This window comes from Schistocerca serialis, chromosome 12 (assembly GCF_023864345.2).
Source record: "Schistocerca serialis cubense isolate TAMUIC-IGC-003099 chromosome 12, iqSchSeri2.2, whole genome shotgun sequence".
Lineage (NCBI taxonomy): Eukaryota > Metazoa > Arthropoda > Insecta > Orthoptera > Acrididae > Schistocerca > Schistocerca serialis.
In genome coordinates, this window is record NC_064649.1 from 159,757,202 (window position 1) to 159,778,362 (window position 21,161).

The following is a 21,161-nucleotide window of genomic DNA, read 5'->3' on the forward strand; positions in this document are numbered from 1 at the left end:
ATAATAATAATAATAATAATAATAATAATAACAGAAACTAGTGACACACACAACACAGAACAAAATTATAAATGAAGAACAAAAAGGCTGTTGCAAAGGAGCACAAGGATGTAAAGAGCAACTGATAATAGATGCAGAGGTGACATATCAAGCTAAAACTAAACAAAGGTCGCTACACTACGCATACATCGATTACCAAAAAGCTTTTGATAGTGTACCCCACTCATGGTTACTACAAATATTGGAAATATATAAAGTAGATCCTAAATTGATACAGTTCCTAAACATAGTAATGAAAAACTGGAAAACTACACTTAATATCCAAACAAATTCAAATAATATCACATCACAGCCAATATAGATTAAGCGTGGAATATACCAAGGAGATTCATTAAGTCCTTTCTGGTTCTGCCTTGCTCTGAACCCACTATCCAACATGCTAAATAAAACAAATTATGGTTACAATATTACTGGAACATACCCACACAAAATCACACATTTGCTATACATGGATGATCTAAAACTACTGGCAGCAACAAATCAACAACTCAACCAATTACTAAAGATAACAGAAGTATTTAGCAATGATATAAATATGGCTTTTGGAACAGACAAATGTAAGAAAAATAGCATAGTCAAGGGAAAACACACTAAACAAGAAGATTACATATTGGATAACCACAGCGACTGCATAGAAGCGATGGAAAAAACAGATGCCTATAAATATCTAGGATACAGACAAAAAATAGGAATAGATGATAGAAATATTAAGGAAGATCTAAAAGAAAAATATAGACAAAGACTAACAAAAATACTGAAAACAGAATTGACAGCAAGAAACAAGACAAAAGCTATAAATACCTACTATGCTATACCAATATTGACCTACTCATTTGGAGTAGTGAAATGGAGTAACACAGACCTAGAAGCACTCAATACACTCACATGATCACAATGCCACAAATATAGAATACATCACATACATTCAGCAACAGAAAGATTCACATTAAGCAGAAAGGAAGGAGGAAGGGGATTTATCGACATAAAAAACCTACATTATGGACAGGTAGACAATTTAAGAAAATTCTTTGTAGAATGAGCAGAAACTAGCAAAATACACAAAGCAATCACTCATATAAATACATCGGCTACACCACTGCAATTTCATAACCACTTCTACAACTCTTTCGATCACATAACATCAACAGATACAAAGAAAGTAAATTGGAAAAAGAAAACACTACATGGCAAGCACCCATCATCTAACACAGCCACACATCGATCAAGACGCATCCAACACATGGCTAAGAAAAGGCAATATATACAGTGAGACGGAATGATTCATGATTGAAATACAGGATCAAACAATAAACACCAGATATTACAGCAAGCATATTATTAAAGATCCCAATACCACAACAGATAAAGGCAGACTTTGCAAACAACAAATGGAAACAGTAGATCACATCACAAGTGGATGTACAATACTAGCAAATACAGAATACCCCAGAAGACATGACAATGTAGCAAAAATAATACATCAACAGCTTGCCATACAACATAAACTAATAAAACAACACGTTCCCACATACAAGTATGCACCACAAAATGTACTGGAGAATGATGAATACAAATTATACTGGAACAGAACCATTATAACAGGTAAAACACCACCACATAACAAACCTGACATCATACTCACCAATAAAAAGAAGAAATTAACACAACTAATCGAAATATCCATACCCAATACAACAAATATACAGAAGAAAACAGGAGAAAAAATTGAAAAATACACCCAACCGGTTGAGGAAGTGAAGGACATATGACATCAGGATAAAGTTGACATTATACCGATTATACTATCAACTACAGGAATCATACCACACAATATCCACCAGTACATCAACGCAATACAGCTACATCCAAACGTATATATACAACTACAGAAATCTGTAATTATTGACACTTGTTCAATTACCTGGAAGTTCCTAAATGCAATGTAACATATACTGTACAGTTAAAAGGAAGTCACAGAAATCTGTAATTATTGACACTTGTTCAATTACCTGGAAGTTCCTAAATGCAATGTAACATATACTGTACAGTTAAAAGGAAGTCACGCTTGATCAAGGTCCGCGTCACTTTCCATTTTTAACCAGACATAACGTCTGAGAAAGGAAAGAAATAATAATAATAATTCTAGAAATCACACGAATGACTATTAATTTTGAAATTCTCCAACAACGCACTAGAAGAAAGTCAGGTACACCACATAACAACATCCATGAAAAATGCCAGAGAAATTACGAATGTACGAACAAGGAAAGGATTTTTCAAATCCGATCACCATCCACTCCAAATCAAAATGGAGTTATACCCAACACACAAGCTAAGAGAATCGACAGAACTTTCAAACCAAACCTAGACTACCTACAATTAAACAAGAAAGAAATAACATGAAAAAGAAGAAAATCTGCAGTAATGACTGGACAAAGCTGTCAGAAAACACTAAAAAATTAATAAAATTGGAGCAACCACAAAGAAAGAAGAGCCACGGATGGTGTAACATGACATACACAGAACCATGGAATACAAGCCTACAAAAATTCAAAAATCTCACCCAAAAACTGGAAAGATTTCAACAGGGTACATTACACTTCTTTGAAAATAATCCGCAGAGATAAAAGAGCTTATGAAAACAAGAGGCTGAAGCAGATAGAAGAGGACTTGAATAAAAACAACACACAAAATTTTTACAGAACACTCAGAGAAAATACAAAAGGGGGGAACCAAACACAGAGCTTACGCATCAAAAGACAGAACGCAGCAGACAAACCAAAAAACGAACTGAGAAATATTAATGCGACACTTTGACACACTACTCGTGCTGGGTTAAAGCGACACAGAGACCACAGTTTGAAATGCCGAAACGTAACCTGGATTCCGATAAAATTATGAAAATAATAAAATCATTGAAAAATAACACTGCACCTGGAGAAGATGGACTGGATTTGGAAATCTGGAATTTAGGCCACAACAATATTACACCCAAAATAAACAGATATCATTGAAAACTTCTGGGAAACAGGAAAGGTTCCAGCAGAGTGGAAGAGAGCCCTAATACACTCCATCCACAAGGAAGGAGAAGGAGAGTACAGAAAGGTATGACCATGCAGTGAACTGATCTGGTGCCTGACAACAATATTAACAACTAGAAAGTCCAGGAACACCACAATAATGTTTGTTGACTTCAAGAAGACCTACACCACACACAAAGAAACACTCTTGAACACACCAAAAGAAATCTAGGTAGACAAGAATCCCAGAAAGCTAATCCAGACAACATTAACCAATACAACATCCACAGTGAAATTCGTGGCAGAGATCTCAGAACTGTTCGAAATTGACACCGAAGTAAGACAGGGAGGTGGACCCATTCTCTTTAACTCAGTTTTGGTGAAAATAATCAGGATATACGACAAAGGAGACACAAGGACAGAACATAAAATGCCCGGCTTTTCTGACGATATAGCCATCACGATGACAGAAAAGAAGCTCTAGAGACACTATACAAAATCCCACAGAGGAGCACAAATCTCCAACGAAAAAATGCAGTACACGGACACAAATCCACAGACGGACACTCACTGGAAACTGAGTACATACAGGTAAAACAAGTAGACAGTTTCAAATATCTGGAAGAGATTATACAGAAAACAGGAGGGGGGGGAGGGGGGGAAGGATTGTGAAACTACAGAAACCAGCATGGTACCACTAAAACAAAAGTATCTTCACCAATCACAAATTAAGACACCATATTACCGCAGTTTTACCAGAGGCCTTGCACGCCTCAGAAACAATAATAATCGAGGGAAGAATGAAAATCGAGGAGTTGGAAGAACAAGAGAAAGATCTTTTCTCAACTGGCTCATAGAGCCAGTTGAGAAAAGAACTGTGTACAGACAGACATAGATTATTACAATCAACATCAGAAAAAGAAAGGTACTTCTGTTCAGACACATACATATGACGAACAAAAACAGACTGACCGAGAAGATTTTTAACGTAGTGATGATTGATATAGTGAAAACTGGCTGGAAGAACTCAAGAAACTAAACATTTCCACACAAGATGCGACAGACAGGAAGAAATACAGAGAAAAAGTCAGAAAATAGAAATTTCAGGAAATAGCCAAATAGAAGAAAACAGGATAGAAGTGGACAGAAGAGTTGAAGAAGAAACAAAGTCAAGAGGTCAAAAAGTCAAGAGGCTTTTGCGGAAGGGGGGGGGGGGGGGGGGGGGGGGCAGAAAAAGGAAAGAGACAGCAAAAATGCTGTTGTGTTTTAGTGCTCTTCTTAAGGGGGAATTAATGTCATTATTGATGATAATAGTAGTAGTAACAACAATAATAAATTTATGCAACATTAAATGACAAAGTCAAATTTTCTAAATTCATCAGTTCACGATAAGTGGATTTTTCTACAATATTATATTTTACAGCACACTGTTGTTTGACAGGACAAGTTTACACAGTAAATGATTATGTGAGAGCCTCGATTTGATGATGGAAACATTTCAGCTTACAAACTAAGACATATTCCAGTTTATTTATTTTAGAAGTGAATGAAACAAAATTGAATGATAACTGATTATATCAAATAAAAATAATACATGTGTTCGAAGTGTATACAAAGGAGGCCTTTTGGCAGAAAGCTTACTTGTTTAGCAGCCTTCTTTTTGTACCTGTATGCGACTGAACATCTCCGCTACACGGTGGGTGGCAATCTATCCCTCATAATATTGCCAGTGTGCAAATTTTCACTATTCTGAGCTAAGCTGCGAATAGCGAGGGTAGACAATAAATATTTGATTTAGGCTGGCTTTAAATTTTGCAGTGGAGAGATGTGACAGAACCTGGCAGTGCACTGGCAAGCCCAGTACTGCTTACAGTGGTTTCTTTGACACAGTGCAGTATTGTGGCTTACGAGTGAAACTTTTTGTTCTTATATTGTTTTTGTGCTGGTCAGAGTTCATATTTTGCTTAAGTGTTTGGGCAGCACGACTGATTTAAAAATATACATACTTATTATGGGTACTTTAGAGAACACATTGTGACACGACCCTCTCAGTTTTGTTGCATAAATTACAGCAACAGACTTTCTCTGCAACTTTAAAAGCTTGTAAAGTTTTGCTCGTGTTGTGGCACCCCATATTTCTGTTCCACAGTCTATACCGGACGAGAGCAAAGCACGATATGCAGTCCGTATTACACAGCTATCATTGCATTACTTGTTAAGTGTAGTTTTTGCAAATATACAGAGTGGTCAGAAACAGTCTGAGGGAGCTCATAAGGGTGTTGCAGAGGTGGTAGTGCTCAGAAATAATTGTTAAGAAAAATATTCGACACACTGCACAGTTTCTGAGTTATCTGGCACCTAAGTCGGCCAGTCGCGTCGACACGTGCGCACAGTCGAGCAGCCTCCCGGGTACAGTGCCGCCAGACTTTTTCTCTGTTCTTTTCCTCATACTGAACAAAATTTTGTTTCTCCTCATCTACCTTAAATTTATCACTTCCAAGAAAAACAACAAAGAGAGAGTCACATATTAACTGGTAATGAGCATTTCAAGATGTGGTAAGCCACAGACCCACATATCATGTCTGTGCATTACAGCATTTCAGTGGACACAAGTGCTCAAATCTGGATGCACAATGTATTTTCTTTCCCCTCGATAATTATTTCTCACCAGAAACTCCCCTACAACACCCTTCAAGCTTTTCAGGCAGTTTCTGACCACCTTGTTATTTGTAGCTAGTTTGCTTGCCAGAGGGCGAACATGCAAATCCCACTGAAGTGTAACTTTTTAGTGGCAATGTCAGTTCCAATGCACAACTGAATTTTAAAATATGTTTTCACTTCCGGGAGTTAAAACCCATTACTAATGTGTTCTTGCTGCTGACAATGAGGTGACTTTCACTGAAGTACTGAAATATTTTATTTATAATACAGCTGCACAATATTTTTAATTGCTTTATGCTTGCACAAAATAGATGTGTCATTAGCATAAAGATTTCCTTTGAATATAAGGAGCAGTATTTTCTGTCATTTGAATAGATCAAGATGCTGTTTTCAATAGTACAAATTGATTTCAATCAGATAAGATTTTATCAGGTCACAAAAACAATTCCGATGTGTACGTTCCACAGTTTCTCTACGAGTGGGTCATCATACTGACACAGTCTTGACACTTTTTCAGAGATAAAGTGAAAACCACTAAAGACTGTGCAGTATACAAAAATTTAGTGACTGACAGTTGTTTTCAAATACTTTCATGTATGGACTGTGTGGAAAGAGTGGAACTGAGTGGCAGTATTGAAGACTGTACAAAGACGAAGAGACAGGAAAGTATTTCACTGCAGAAAAATAACCGACATAACGTCAATGTGAACAGCATTTATTTACTGACTATTAGATATCGTCATCTCTTGACAACAAAAAGAACAAAGTAGAAAATTTGAATGGAGATGCCACAGATACCAGTAGTGATTATAGTCGAAATAAGAGTAATCTTCCCACTACGAGTATGTGTAAAACTGACATTTCTGCCGATGGCTGAGGACGAGGAGTAGCCTCCGAATTCCGAAGTATATGTAGACGTGGGATCGACAGTATGGTAAAATCCGTCACATATTTTGAGGCAGTAACAGCAGTCAGCCACAAAAAAATTTCAGAACTCAACAGTATAGATTTTTCTGTCTTTCTGGGAGGGGGGAGTGGAAGGGGTGGGGTGGGGGGTACAGGGGGGGGTGGGGTGGGGGGGGGGGGGCAACATAGAAAAAACTGTGCAAAAGATTTTGTGCTTTCCCTCAAATGGAGACTCCACAAATTCAGAAATATGAATGGGATTGCATTTTCTGTACTACATCCTCACGACCTGCAGAACTGGTCCTGAGCGGGCAAGGAAGTACAAAAGACCAATAAGGCCGATGTGTGTGAGGAATTTCAAAATGTAACGTACATCCATGTAAGCACACTAGGGAAATGATTTCATACATAGTGTGCTCTCCACACACTGGGGAGGGCATTTTTTAATCATAAGACTTCAGATATAGTTTGTACAAGATCAAACATGAAGCGATGTATCAGGCGAGTTGTAACCTTGAAGGCCAAAAGTTGTGTGTTTTCAGAACTGAATGTGGAATGTGATGGAACAGCGATTCCTACCCAAACCAATAGCAATGATGAAAATGCTTTTTTAGGGGACAGAAACCTTACAGCAGTTCCAATTTAGAAAATTACAATGTGTATAATTCGGATCTGCCACACGCGGACAAGTGCTCGATTCAGAATGAAAACTGTGATCAAATCACACTGCTGCAAGTCTATATCTGTTGTATAACAAATAAATTGTTAGTACCGGAGCATTTTTGTAGCATTAAAGATGCAGACGTGACACGTGTATCAAAACACAAGCAAACAGAAAATCGAGTAGATAGTTTCATTTCTCGAGGATATGTTGTAGCCGAAATAATGTGTAGGAAATGTAGAAAAAAAGATGGTGCCGAAATTTATGTCAAGTACAGTCTAAAATTTTCAACATCAGACATGACACCATACTGTTCAGAAATAGATGCTGAGTTCAGTTGTATAAACTGACTGAAGGAAATATACATTGGTGTCCAAAACTAAAGCAACAAACAGAAATTTTGCAAGGTTTTGTTTATTTTGTCACAAAGCATAAACAGGTGGCAGTAAAGTAGAAACAATGTAAAGAATACAGAATGTCGACACAGCAACAAGCATAAAGGTAGACAAAAATGATCTTCATTTTTTCCCATCGTAACGGATTTGCACACACATTGTTACAATTGGTTAAAGTACTCAGTATGGCGTGTGACCACCTCTGGCACCAAACAGGTCTGACAACGACGAAGTACACTGTGAATGATATCATCAAGTTAAAGCACAGAAGTATGCAGAACAGATGAGTCAATCCTTTAATGTTACCAAAACAGCATGGAATATAGTAAAGAAGGAAAGTGGGGGAATGACAAGGCATTGTGTAACAACATAATAATAAGGGGCAATGAAAAATTGGTTAGTGAGCCAAAAGAAGTATGCGAGAGATTCATAGATCAATTTAGTAAGATGAGTAAGGAGGATGTGATCAACCCATCGCAGGTGCTAAATCCCAGTAATGTTAGTAATTCGTTCCTCCTGAGGTGTGTTACAGAACAGGAAATCCTGAGAACCATTTCCAACTTAAAAGCAAGTACATCCAGTGGTTGGGATGACATTACATCCAGTGGCTGGGATGACATCTCAGCCAAATTTCTGAAAGAATGCAGTAATGAGTTAATAAAGCCACTGCAACACTTACTAAACAGCTCTTTCAGACAGGGGTCATTTCCTGACTTGTTAAAAGTCACTGAAATAAGACCAGTGCATAAAAAGGGAAAAACTACTGACGTACAAAATTATAGGCCTATTTCATTGACATCAGAACTTAGTAAGTTGTTGGAAAGGCTATTTCTTGATCTAATGGAATCATTTATCTCTAAGTACAATATATTAAAAAGTTCTCAACACAGTTTCAGGAAGGGCAAGTCTACAATAACAGCCGTAGCCACATTTATTCAAGCAGTATTGAATAAACTTGATGATGGAAACAAAGTTACTGGCACCTTTCTAGACCTATCTAAGGCTTTTGATACTGTAAATCACTCCATTCTTCTACATAAGTTAGAAACTTATGGGATCAGAGGAGTGGCATTAGATTTGTTAAGATCGTACCTTGCTGACAGGGGACAATGTGTTAAGTTGTATCATACAACCGGGGGCCTTACACAAACAGTAAAATCATCTTATAAAATTCTTAATTGTGGAGTCCCTCAGGGAAGTATTATTGGGCCTTTTCTGTTCATTGTGTACATCAATGATATGTTGTTGTTGTAGTCTTCAGTCCTGAGACTGGTTTGATGCAGCTCTCCATGCTACCCTATCCTGTGCAAGCTTCTTCATCTCCCAGTACCTACTGCAACCTACATCCTTCTGAATATGCTTGGTGTATTCATCTCTTGGTCTCCCTCTACGATTTTTACCCTCCACGTTGCCCTCCAATACTAAATCAGTGATCCCTTGATGCCTCAGAACATGTCCTACCAACCGATCCCTTCTTCTAGTCAAGTTGTGCTACAAACTTCTCTTCTCCCCAATCCTATTCAACACCTCCTCATCTAATCTTCAGAATTCTTCTGTAGCACCACATTTCGAAAGCTTCTATTCTCTTCTTGTCTAAACTATTTATCATCCATGTTTCACTTCCATACATGGCTACACTCCATACAAATACTTTCAGAAACGACTTCCTGACACTTAAATCTATACTCGATGTTAACAAATTTCTCTTCTTCAGAAACGCTTTCCTTCCCATTGCCAGTCTACATTTTATATCCTCTCTACTTCGACCATCATCAGTTATTTTGCTCCCCAAATAGCAAAATTCCTTTACTACTTTAAGTGTCTCATTTCCTAATCTAATACCCTCTGCATCACCCGACTTAATTCGACTACATTCCATTATCCTCGTTTTGCTTTTGTTGATGTTCATCTTATATCCTCCTTTCAAGACACTATCCATTCCGTTCAACTGCTCTTCCAAGTCCTTTGCTGTCTCTGACAGAATTACAATGTCATCAGCGAATCTCAAAGTTTTTATTTCTTCTCCATGGATTTTAATACCTACTCCGAATTTTTCTTTTGTTTCCTTCACTGCTTGCTCAATATAAAGATTGAATAACATCGGGGACAGGCTACAACCCTGTCTTACTCCCTTCCCAACCACTGCTTCCCTTTCATGTCCCTCGACTCTTATAACTGCCATCTGGTTTCTGTAGAAATTGTAAATAGCCTTTCGCTCCCTGTATTTTACCCCTGCCACCTTCAGAATTTGAAAGAGAGTAATCCAGTCAACATTGTCAAAAGCTTTCTCTAAGTCTACAAATGCTAGAAACGTAGGTTTGCCTTTTCTTAATCTAGCTTCTAAGATAAGTCGTAGGGTCAGTATTGCCTCACGTGTTCCAATATTTCTACGGAATCCAAACTGATCTTCCCCGAGGTCGGCTTCTACTAGTTTTTCCATTCGTCTGTAAAGAATTCGTGTTAGTATTTTGCAGCCGTGACTTATTAAACTGATAGTTCGGTAATTTTCACATCTGTCAACACCTGCTTTCTTTGGGATTGGAATTATTATATTCTTCTTGAAGTCTGAGGGTATTTCACCTGTCTCATACATCTTGCTTACCAGATGGTAGAGTTTTGTCAGGACTGGCTCTCCCAAGGCCGTCAGTAGTTCTAATGGAATGTTGTCTACTCCCGGGGCCTTTTTTCGACTTAGGTCTTTCAGTGCTCTGTCTAACTCTTCACGCAGTATCGTATCTCCCATTTCATCTTCATCTACATTCTCTTCCCTTTCCATAATATTGTCCTGAAGTACATCGCCCTTGTATAGACCCTCTATATACTCCTTCCACCTTTCTGCTTCCCCTTCTTTGCTTAGAACTGGGTTTCCATCTGAGCTCTTAATATTCATACAAGTGGTTCTCTTTTCTCCAAAGGTCTCTTAAATTTTCCTGTAGGCAGTATCTATCTTACCCCTAGTGAGATAAGCCTCTACATCCTTACATTTATCCTCTAGCCGTCCCTGCTTAGCCATTTTGCACTTCCTGTCGATCTCATTTTTGAGACGTTTGTATTCCTTTTTGCCTGCTTCATTTACTGCATTTTAATATTTTCTCCTTTCATCAATTAAATTCAATATTTCTTCTGTTACCCAAGGATTTCTACTAGCCCTCATCTTTTTACCTACTTGATCCTCTGCTGCCTTCACTACTTCATCCCTCAAAGCTACCCACATTCTTCTTCTACTGTATTTCTTTCCCCCATTCCTGCCATTTGTTCCCCTACGCCTTATATCAATGATATAATAATTCCAAAAAATACAGACCTTGTGAATTATGCTGACAACACCTCCTTCATAAGCTGTGGCTCTACAAAACAGCTAGCAGTGCAAAATAATATGAAGAACACTAGCCTCATCACAGAACATATGACTAAAAATAAATTGGCAGTAAATAAGGAAAATACAATTCTAATGGAGTTTATGCTAAATTAGAAATCAAGACAAATGGCTACTGAGCCAGAGTTATCAACTGAAACAACTGATAAACATAAATTCCTGGGTATTATAGTTGATGGACATCTTACATGGAAGGAGCACATCAGCTACATGTGAAAAAAAAAAATCTCGTGTAATACCTACCTGCTAAATTCCTTTCTAGCATAATAGCGTCACCAGTCTTAAGACAAATCTATTTCGGTATTATACACTCCCACCTACAATACGGTATTGTGATTTGGGGCGGGGCACCAACATTATACACGGATAGGGCTTTTAGAGCCCAGAAGAGAGCAATTAGGATAATAGCGAATATTAGTAAACATCAATCCTGTAGAGAATACTTCGTTAAGTATAATATACTAACAGTGTATTAATTATATGTTCTAAGGACTATATTGTTTGTAAAAGAAAATATGGAGCACAGTATAATAAATAGTGATACCCATAGTTATAATGCAAGGAAGAAAGAGGATTACCACATAAAATTCATAAATAAAAAAGCAACCGATCATAATCCATTTTCTCTTGGAAGATTTTTTTTACAACAGACCCTCAAATACCATAAAAATGTTAAAAGGAAACATATTTAAAATAAAATTAAAGCAGCTGTTAATTGCTAAATGTTTGCACTCCATCAAGGATTTTTTTGTATGTACTTTATTTCTACTACTAAACTATTATTACTGTTCATGTATGTACTGACTGACTATGTCCACGACTGTAAAAGTTATTATGGACAAATAAACCATTATTATTATTATTTATTTCTTGTCTCAGACGTTATGTCTGGTTAAAAATGGAAGGTGACAGGGACCTTGATCAAGCGTGACTTCCTTTTAACTGTACAGTATATGTTACATTGCATTTAGGAACTTTCGGGTAATTGAACAAGTGTCAATAATTACAGATTTCTGTAGTTGTATATATAAGTTTGGATGTAGCTGTATTGCATTGATGAACTGGTGGAGATTGTGTGGTATGACTCCTGTAGTTGATAGTATAATTGGTATAATGTCAACTTTATCCTGATGCCACATGTCCTTGACTTCCTCAGCCAGTTGGATGTATTTTTCAATTTTTTCTCCTGTTTTCTTCTGTATATTTGTTGTATTGGGTATGGATATTTCGATTAGTTGTGTCAATTTCTTCTTTTTATTGGTGAGTATGATGTCAGGTTTGTTACGTGGTGTTGTTTTATCTGTTATAATGGTTCTGTTCCAGTATAATTTGTATTCGTCGTTCTCCAGTACATTTTGTGGTGCATACTTGTATGTGGGAACGTGTTGTTTTATTAGTTTATGTTGTAAGGCAAGCTGTTGATGTATTATTTTTGCCACATTGTCATGTCTTCTGGGGTATTCTGTATTTGCTAGTATTGTACATCCACTTGTGATGTGATCTACTATTTCCATTTGTTGTTTGCAAAGTCTGCCTTTATCTGTTGTGGTATTGGGATCTTTAATAATATGCTTGCTGTAATATCTGGTGTTTATTGTTTGATCCTGTATTTCAATCATGAATCCTTCCGTCTCACTGTATATATTGCCTTTTCTTAGCCATGTGTTGGATGCGTCTTGATCGATGTGTGGCTGTGTTAGATGATGGGTGCTTGCCATGTAGTGTTTTCTTTTTCCAATTTACTTTCTTCGTATCTGTTGATGTTATGTGATCGAAAGGGTTGTAGAAGTGGTTATGAAATTGCAGTGGTGTAGCCGATGTATTTATATGAGTGATTGCTTTGTGTATTTTGCTAGTTTCTGCTCGTTCTACAAAGAATTTTCTTAAATTGTCTACCTGTCCATAATGTAGGTTTTTTATGTCGATAAATCCCCTTCCTCCTCCCTTTCTGCTTAATGTGAACCTTTCTGTTGTTGAATGTTTGTGATGTATTCTATATTTGTGGCATTGTGATCATGTGAGTGTATTGAGTGCTTCTAGGTCTGTGTTACTCCATTTCACTACTCCAAATGAGTAGGTCAATATTGGTATAGCATAAGTATTTATAACTTTTGTCTTGTTTCTTGCTGTCAATTCTGTTTTCAGTATTTTTGTTAGTCTTTGTCTATATTTTTTTTTTAGTTCTTCTTTAATATTCGTATTATCTATTCCTATTTTTTGTCTGTATCCTAAATATTTATAGGCATCTATTTTTTCCATCGCTTCTATGGAGTCACTGTGGTTATTCAATATGTAATCTTCTTGTTTAGTGTGTTTTCCCTTGACTATGCTATTTTTCTTACATTTGTCTGTTCCAAAAGCCATATTTATATCATTGCTGAATACTTCTGTTATCTTTAGTAATTGGTTGAGTTGTTGATTGGTTGCTGCCAGTAGTTTTAGGTCATCCATGTATAGCAAATGTGTGATTTTGTGTGGGTATGTTCCAGTAATATTATATCCATAATTTGTATTATTTAGCATGTTGGATAGTGGGTTATTATTATTATTATTATTATTATTATTATTATTATTATTATTATTATTATTATTATTATCTCATGTCAAGGCAATAACCGTTCTTTCTGGAGAGCTGCTTGCAAGTCTTGGTGGATGCACACACAGTGCAACCTGTCTCCCTAGTGCAGCCCAGATGTGCTCTACGGGATTCAAATGGGAGGGCGAGCAGGCCACACTGAGCGTGCAATATCTTCCGTTGCCAAGAAAACATCAACCACTATTGCTCTATGAGGTCGATCATTATCGTGCGTCGATACGGAGTCTTGGCCCGCACCACCTCATAACAACTGCACGTGAGATCTCGTCACAACACCTGACAGTAGTTAAACCTTGCCGATTCACCCACACAGCTTCCCAAGGAGATGTCCGTGTGGTCAACATAATCCTTTCCCACAACATTAGGGGTCCTCCTCGATATCTATCTCTTTCCACAATGTTTGGGTTCCGAAATCCTGTTCCACGTTGGTTCCAGATGTGAATGCATCGAGAATCGATCTCCGTTTCAAATCGGGACTCGTCTGTGAAACGAACATCGGCCCCCTGTTTGACCACGCAGGTGGCACCTTGACGACTCCACTCTAGATGTCGCCTTTTGTGAAGACGCATCAGACGTTCGTATACGGCGGGTCTCTGACAAAAAAGGTCACTCGTACCGTTTGTCTCGATAAAACACGTCCAGTGGATGCTATGAGCTCGAATGCCAGTTGCAGTGCAGTACTGAGGTGGTACAGTCGTGCCCTTATAGCCAAATAACGGTCCTCTCTTTCTGATATCACACGTGGTCAGCCCTGCACTGGTCTTTAGGGTACTGTTTCTGTATCTATAAATTGTTGCCATATCCGAGAAACAACACGACAATTCACATTAAGTCAGTTTGAGACTGTCCTGCTCTCACTGTCCTTACGGCCCTCCACCACAGAGAGTCTGGTGGGCGTCTTCTTTGCGTCGTACTGCAACATCGGTGACTGTATACACAGTGATTGTGGATGTGTGATTACCCGGCAAACACTAACCCATTCGATAGGTGCCCTGGCACATAGTTCGCACGGTTGCCTGTTGATTGGAGTGCCATTTTCCATGCAGAATATGATTGTATGGACATCTGTCAACTGTTTGTATTATTATATGCCGAATTAGACACAGGACGGGGAAATAGCGGTTTTTTGCTTTAATTTTGTACATTGGTGTAATAATAAATAGCCTGCATTGGTCTCCAAACATATTTTTTGATCACTTATAATAAGTGGTTAAGAGACTTTTTAAGTTTAAAATAAAGGTTGTTATCTGTGTATCAGAGCAACAAGATTCCAGAATTTTTATTTATTTATTTACTTATTTATTTTTTATATTTTAACATCCTTAATCTTTCATAGCATGAACATGTGCCCTGCTCATAATGATGCATTTGTAGATAATATTTTTGTTAATTTACATTATTCTTACAGATCTTGATCCACAGCTTTTAACACTTTATCATGAGCAACCAACTTAGTGTGGTACAGGTAAGAGGTCGGAGAAAGAAGCACATTATATTATTTATTGACTAGTTAAAAAACACAAATTGGGACTTTGTATGTACGATTGTTAGGGAAAGCTGGAGTTGAAAATCATTTTGATCACTTTAAAAAAGACTTATGGTTTTCCTGCCTACCATTAATATAAATTAGCTCCTCAGGTAACATTAAAATACAAAAATTAACTGGTATACCAAATAATTTAAAAATATATAGAAGTAAAAATTATTACAAAGCTCATATAAGTCAAAAAAGCAGCCTGTGAAAGATACACTGAAAGTGCTCCAAATAAGTGTAAGACAGCACAGTGAATTATTAGATGACATAATTCTTCCAGTCAAGCATGTAACACTCTACTCAATACAGGATAATGGGGTGACTACTTTGTCTCTTCAGTCAGAGAACTCTGAGACAAAATTGAGGCGACACATGCACCTACGAGGGATCCGATCAGTCCACGCAGCCTTTGTTTACTGGTATAAAATCAGCCTAATGTGGTCTGAGAAACTGTTTTTAAATTATCTAATACCAAATGTATGGACTGGTACTGGATGTTTAATTATGTTGTTAATAGAACAGTTCAATTGATAAGTAAGCCACTAACTTTTTTTTTCAATAAATGTTTAGTATATGGAGTTTTTCTGGATTCATGCAATATCTCAAAAGTTATCCCCATATTAAAAAATGGTGATAAGCAACTCCGCCAGAACAACAACCAGTTTCTGTTGTGCCAGTGCTCAATCACCCGATTCTCGATGCAATTATATCTAAAAACAAAGATGATGTTACTCACCAAACGAAAGGGCTGGCAGGTCGATAGACACACAAACAAACACAAACATACACACAAAATTCAAGCTTTCGCAACCAATGGTTGCTTCATCAGGAAAGAGGGAAGGAGAGGGAAAGACCCTCTCCCTTAAATCCCACATCCTTTCGTCTTTCCCTCTCCTTCCCTCTTTCCTGATGAAGCAACCGTTGGTTGCGAAAGCTTGAATTTTGTGTGTATGTTTGTGTTTGTTTGTGTGTCTATCGACCTGCCAGCGCTTTCGTTTGGTAAGTCACATCATCTTTGTTTTTAGATATATTTTTCCCATGTGGAATGTTTCCCTTCATTATATCCATATCATTAATTATGCAATTATCTGGAAATGCAAGACCACCTGTACAACAGTCATCCCTGATTTTGGCCAGATAAAAAATACCACTGCAGCTTATCTGGAAATTATCGATCAGATTAACAGCTTTAGAAAACGAGAAGATGGTTTCACTCGTATTATATGATTTACATAAAGCATTTGAATGCATTCCTTTTAAAATATTAATAACAAAATTTGAGTATTATGGTGTACACAAACAAACATTAGCAGTAATTTCTTCCAATCTGAACAAAAGAAAACAACTTTCCTCAATTAGAAATACACATTACTCCTTAGTAAAAATTGGTACAGGCTTTTCACCAGGTTCGTCCTTGGCTCCTTCTTTTTCATTGTGGCTGTCAAAGACCTGCCCCATTGTGTATCACTGTCTAACCTTGTATTAAATTGGTATGTAGCCAATAAACTTGTTTGTAATCCACAAAAAAACGCATGTCTAAGAATATAGAAAATAAATGTGTCAACTCTCAGGAATACATGCCGACGCCAAACTCAATCGGGACAAGCTTATAGACCACGTTTGTAAAAAGATCTCACGAGTGTCCTACCTCGTGTGGAAACTGAGAAATAAGGTCAGTAATAACTATGTCCGTACAACATGGCTCTTACAGTCACATACCTCTCAGGGCCTTCCCATATGGGGACATCTTCCTTGTACCACTAACATTTTAAAATAAAAAATTGTCCATATAATATGCAAGGCTGGTCCTGCAGAGAACTTTTGCCCTCTTTTTAGCAGGCTTAGGATATTAACAGTTGTAACTCTGTACACTCTTTCTCAGAAACAGCATTAAAGATGGTATTATCAGGGAATGATTCAAAAAACTTGACACTACAAATAAAGGAAACATTGACATTCTAAGGCACTGGCTAGCAATCAAAGGAAACTCCCATAAAGTGAAACAACTTCTCTCTCGCTGCTCCATTCTTGTCTTCAAAAATTTAACAGTCGTCACATGTGACAACCTTGCAATTCCTGTACAGCTGCACATCTAGCGGGTTTTGTAGTCATATCACACGCTACAATAACAGTCAAAATCAACCTCGTACATATTGAGTACAGCTATAATCTTCAATATTAATGTCAATGTGTTTTTTTCTTGTTAGCCAGTCATAATAGTCACATATGAGGGATGTTCAAAAAGTAAGGTGACTTTTCAAATTGCGCGGGCAATGTACGTTCGATTATCGAGCTTTTTTTTGTGTGTGTCTTGAACATATGTTCAGTTTCAAGTATACAGCATGCTTCATTTGTTTTTGACATTTTGACAGATAGGTTAGATATGTTTTAGTGTGCTCGGTGATTTTCGATTATTATAAAAATGGGACAAAGAATTTGCATCAAATTTTATGTGAAAAATGGAATCAAGTGCTCTAAAACACTTGAAATGTTGACAGTGTCATAGAGTGAGTCTGCTGTCAGTAAAAAAAAAATTGTTTACAAGTGGTACAGGGTCTTCCAAGATGGCCAAGAAGAAGCCAATGATGAACCTCGGTCTGGACGCCCCAGCGCATCAACAGATGAAGCTGTGAAGAAAATTGTTTTGGAAAATCATCTAATTACCGTAAGAGAAGTTGCTGAGGATGTTGGCATATCGGTTGGCTCATGTCATGCAATTTTTTCAGATGTTTTGGGCATGAGATGTGTGTCAATGAAGTTTGTTCCGAAACCTCAATTTTGATCTGAAGAAACGTCGCCTGAACATTAATCAGGAGTTCTTGAATGACGTCAATGATCATCCCAATTTGCTCAAAATGGTCATAACTGGTGACGAAACATAGATTTACCATTATGATGTTGAAACCAAAGCCCAATCATCCCAATGCAAGCATCCCAGAGAGCCAAGACGGAAAAAAGCACGCCAAGTTCGATCAAATGTCAAAGTTTTGCTCACAGTTCCCCCCCCCCCCCCCCCCCACCCCCCAATTAACACAGCGTAGTATTTCATGAATTCTTGCTCAAGGTTGTACAGTCAGCAAGGAGTATAACCTTCATATTATGCGCCATTTGTGAGAAACAATATGCAAAAAAGTCCAGAATTGTGGAAAAACAATTCATGGCTTTTGCATCATGACAGTGCACCTGCTCATTCATCGTTGCTTGTGACAAATTTACTGACCGACAACAACACGACAATCGTGTCTCGGCCGGCCACTATATCCTCCGGATTTGCCCCCCCCCCCCCCCCCCCCTGTGACTTCTTCCTGTTCCCAAAACTGAAGAGATTTATGAAAGTACGAAGATTTTCAATGACCGATGAAATAAAAACTGCATCACTGGAAGTACTCGAGGCTGTACCAAAAAGTGCTTATGAGAAGTACTTCGAGGATTGGAAGAAGCATTAGTGCAAGTGTATTGTATCTGAGGGGGATTACTTTGAAGGGGACAACATGAATATTGATGGATAAATAAACATATTTTCATAAAAATAAAAAAGTCACCTTACTTTTTGGACACACCTCATAGGACACTGTCATCACCAACTTCATTTATCGGTGAGTCACATTCATTAATTCAATAAAATGTGACCTCTACTGATAATACTGACGATAATGATAAATTTTACTATTATGAGGACACTGTATATCGCTCTCAATTTTACAATTCACTACTACTCCTTTAGATACAAATTTGCTTAATCTATTTAGGACAATGTAAGTTTTCCAATGTTTTTCAATCAAGCAGATTTCCATCCTATATGAAAACTATCACCTATCAAGCAAACATAGCTCTTAGTCTACGCTATATATTGGTTGCTTACCACAAACTTCATTCAAAGAAGAAGGAGACCACACAATACCGACAGGGCTCCACGACTCCCTCGATCGGTGGCATCAGTGGATGCAAAAGACAAGGTGAACCGAACTCCCAGTCACTATCGGCTTTCCGAACCTTCTCAATTTGCTTAGGAGACCAGGGGCAGCATGTATCACTTTTCCTACTGAGGAAAAAAAATCCCTAACTGTACTGGGCATCGAACCCAGGACTTCTGCACAGCAATTAAGACGTACTAACTGCTCGGCTATAGAGGTCGACTGGGAATACTCCGCAAAGACGGGTCACTATTTCAAATTTGGTGATCGAGTTACACGACCATTTTTGTGGCCTCTCATCAATTATCTAAAGCTGTCCTATCCTCGCTACTCGAAGCATACTCTCTGTCGACCCGTGTACCGTAAAGAAAAGTACATCGACCAGCTCTGTCCCGATTCTAGAGTCGAGCCGAGAATGTCTTCAGGAGTACACTGAATATTAAATAAAATAATTTACAATGTATCAGTTTAGAGTAGAGAGTGCAGAAAACTGGAGAGGCACAGCGATTTTCCAACCTGCGAGAGCGACAATCCCAGCGACGAGTTGGTCGCGCTGCTGCTCCATCCTGCGAAGCGGTGGCAGGTCGGAAACCAGCTCTGCGAGGCGGTCGTCAGCGACTGGCCCGTCCCGGCGGAGCTCCTCCAGCTCCGCCACGGACATGCCTGCTAGCAGGTCTCGCAGCTCCGACGGCTCCGGCGGCAGCTGCAGCTGCGGCTGCGGAGCAGTGGACAGTGCGGGCGGAATCGCGGGGGCACCTGCGTCACAAATTCCATCCGACTCACTCGCTACCTTCCCAAATGTTAAGACAGAGTAACTGTGTCAATGTATAGTGCTTCCTTTCCTCGGGGTTTTGCCGTGAAAATACAAAATAGAAAATCTGATTGGGTTTCGAAATTTGATGGAATAAGTTACGGATAAGGCCGATGAAGGCTGATGAAAATTTCTTGAAGTTGTCACTGTCAGGATTAATTTATAAATTTGGCGATAACCATTGCAAATCACTACTGAAATAACTTCGTTTCGTAATATAATTTTAATTTCCTCATTGTTTAACACAGCGTCGAAAAATACACGTCTTGAACGTATGAAGACAAGAGAGTAATTAATTAGTTGTTAAAAACAAACACCTACGCAAAAAAAAGAGAGAGAGAGCGAGAGAGAGAGAGAGAGAGAGAGAGAGATAGATCACAATTATTTATAAAAATCGGTCGCTGGCGCAGCGCTCTTCTGCATGCGCGATCGTAAATCATATCTTTGTTTTCGCGGAGGCGCGGTTGTCAAAGTACCATTACAAACGGCAGCCGACCGCCGAACCAGTGTGGGAAAAGTTCTCGGCTCCTACGAGGGCTGCTATTCGAGAAAATGTGAACTCGAAAACTGACGTCTTAGTCTCTTTCTGGGACCTCGTCTAGGTTTTTGGTTGTGTACATAGTAAAGTTATACTCGGGAAATTAAAAAATTTGATCATCCAAGGGATCCCTCTTGCTCAAACGGATTTGTATCTCGACGACAAAATTCGGAGGGTCCTGCTGACAAATGATACCGCAGCAATAAAGCTAAATTTGGAGGGTAGACACCAAAATACGATTTTGTGCAAGGTTCGGTACTCTGCCCAACCGTTTTTGATGTATGTAAATACACTACTGGCCATTCAAATTGCTACACCATGAAGATGACGTGCTACAGACGCAAAATTTAACCGACAGGAAGAAGATGCTGTGATATGCAAATGATTAGCTTTTCAGAGCATTCACACAAACTTGGCGCCGGTGGTGACACCTACAACGTGCTGACATGAGGGTAGTTTACAATCAATTTCTCATACACAAACAGCAGTTGACCGGCGTTGCCTGGTGAAACTTCGTTGTGAAGCCTCGTGTAAGGAGGAGAAATGCGTACCATCATCGTTTGCGACTTTGATAAAGGTCGGATCGTAGCCTATCGCGATTGCAGTTTATCATATCGCGACACTGCTGCTCACGTTGGTCGAGATCCAATGACTGTTAGCAGAATATGGAATCGGTGGGTTCGGGAGGG

The 21,161-nt window shown here is 38.4% G+C and overlaps 1 protein-coding gene across 1 annotated transcript in view; it reads right to left on the bottom strand.

Moving 5' to 3' along the window:
- The window catches only part of LOC126428470 (vacuolar protein sorting-associated protein 37A), a 70,639-nt gene that overhangs the window by 12,808 nt on the left and 36,670 nt on the right, over window positions 1-21,161 (bottom strand). Inside the window, exon 4 of the mRNA XM_050090405.1 lies at window positions 19,640-19,879. Within this exon, the coding sequence (XP_049946362.1) occupies window positions 19,640-19,879 (240 nt within the window). The remainder of the gene's footprint in view (window positions 1-19,639; window positions 19,880-21,161) is intronic.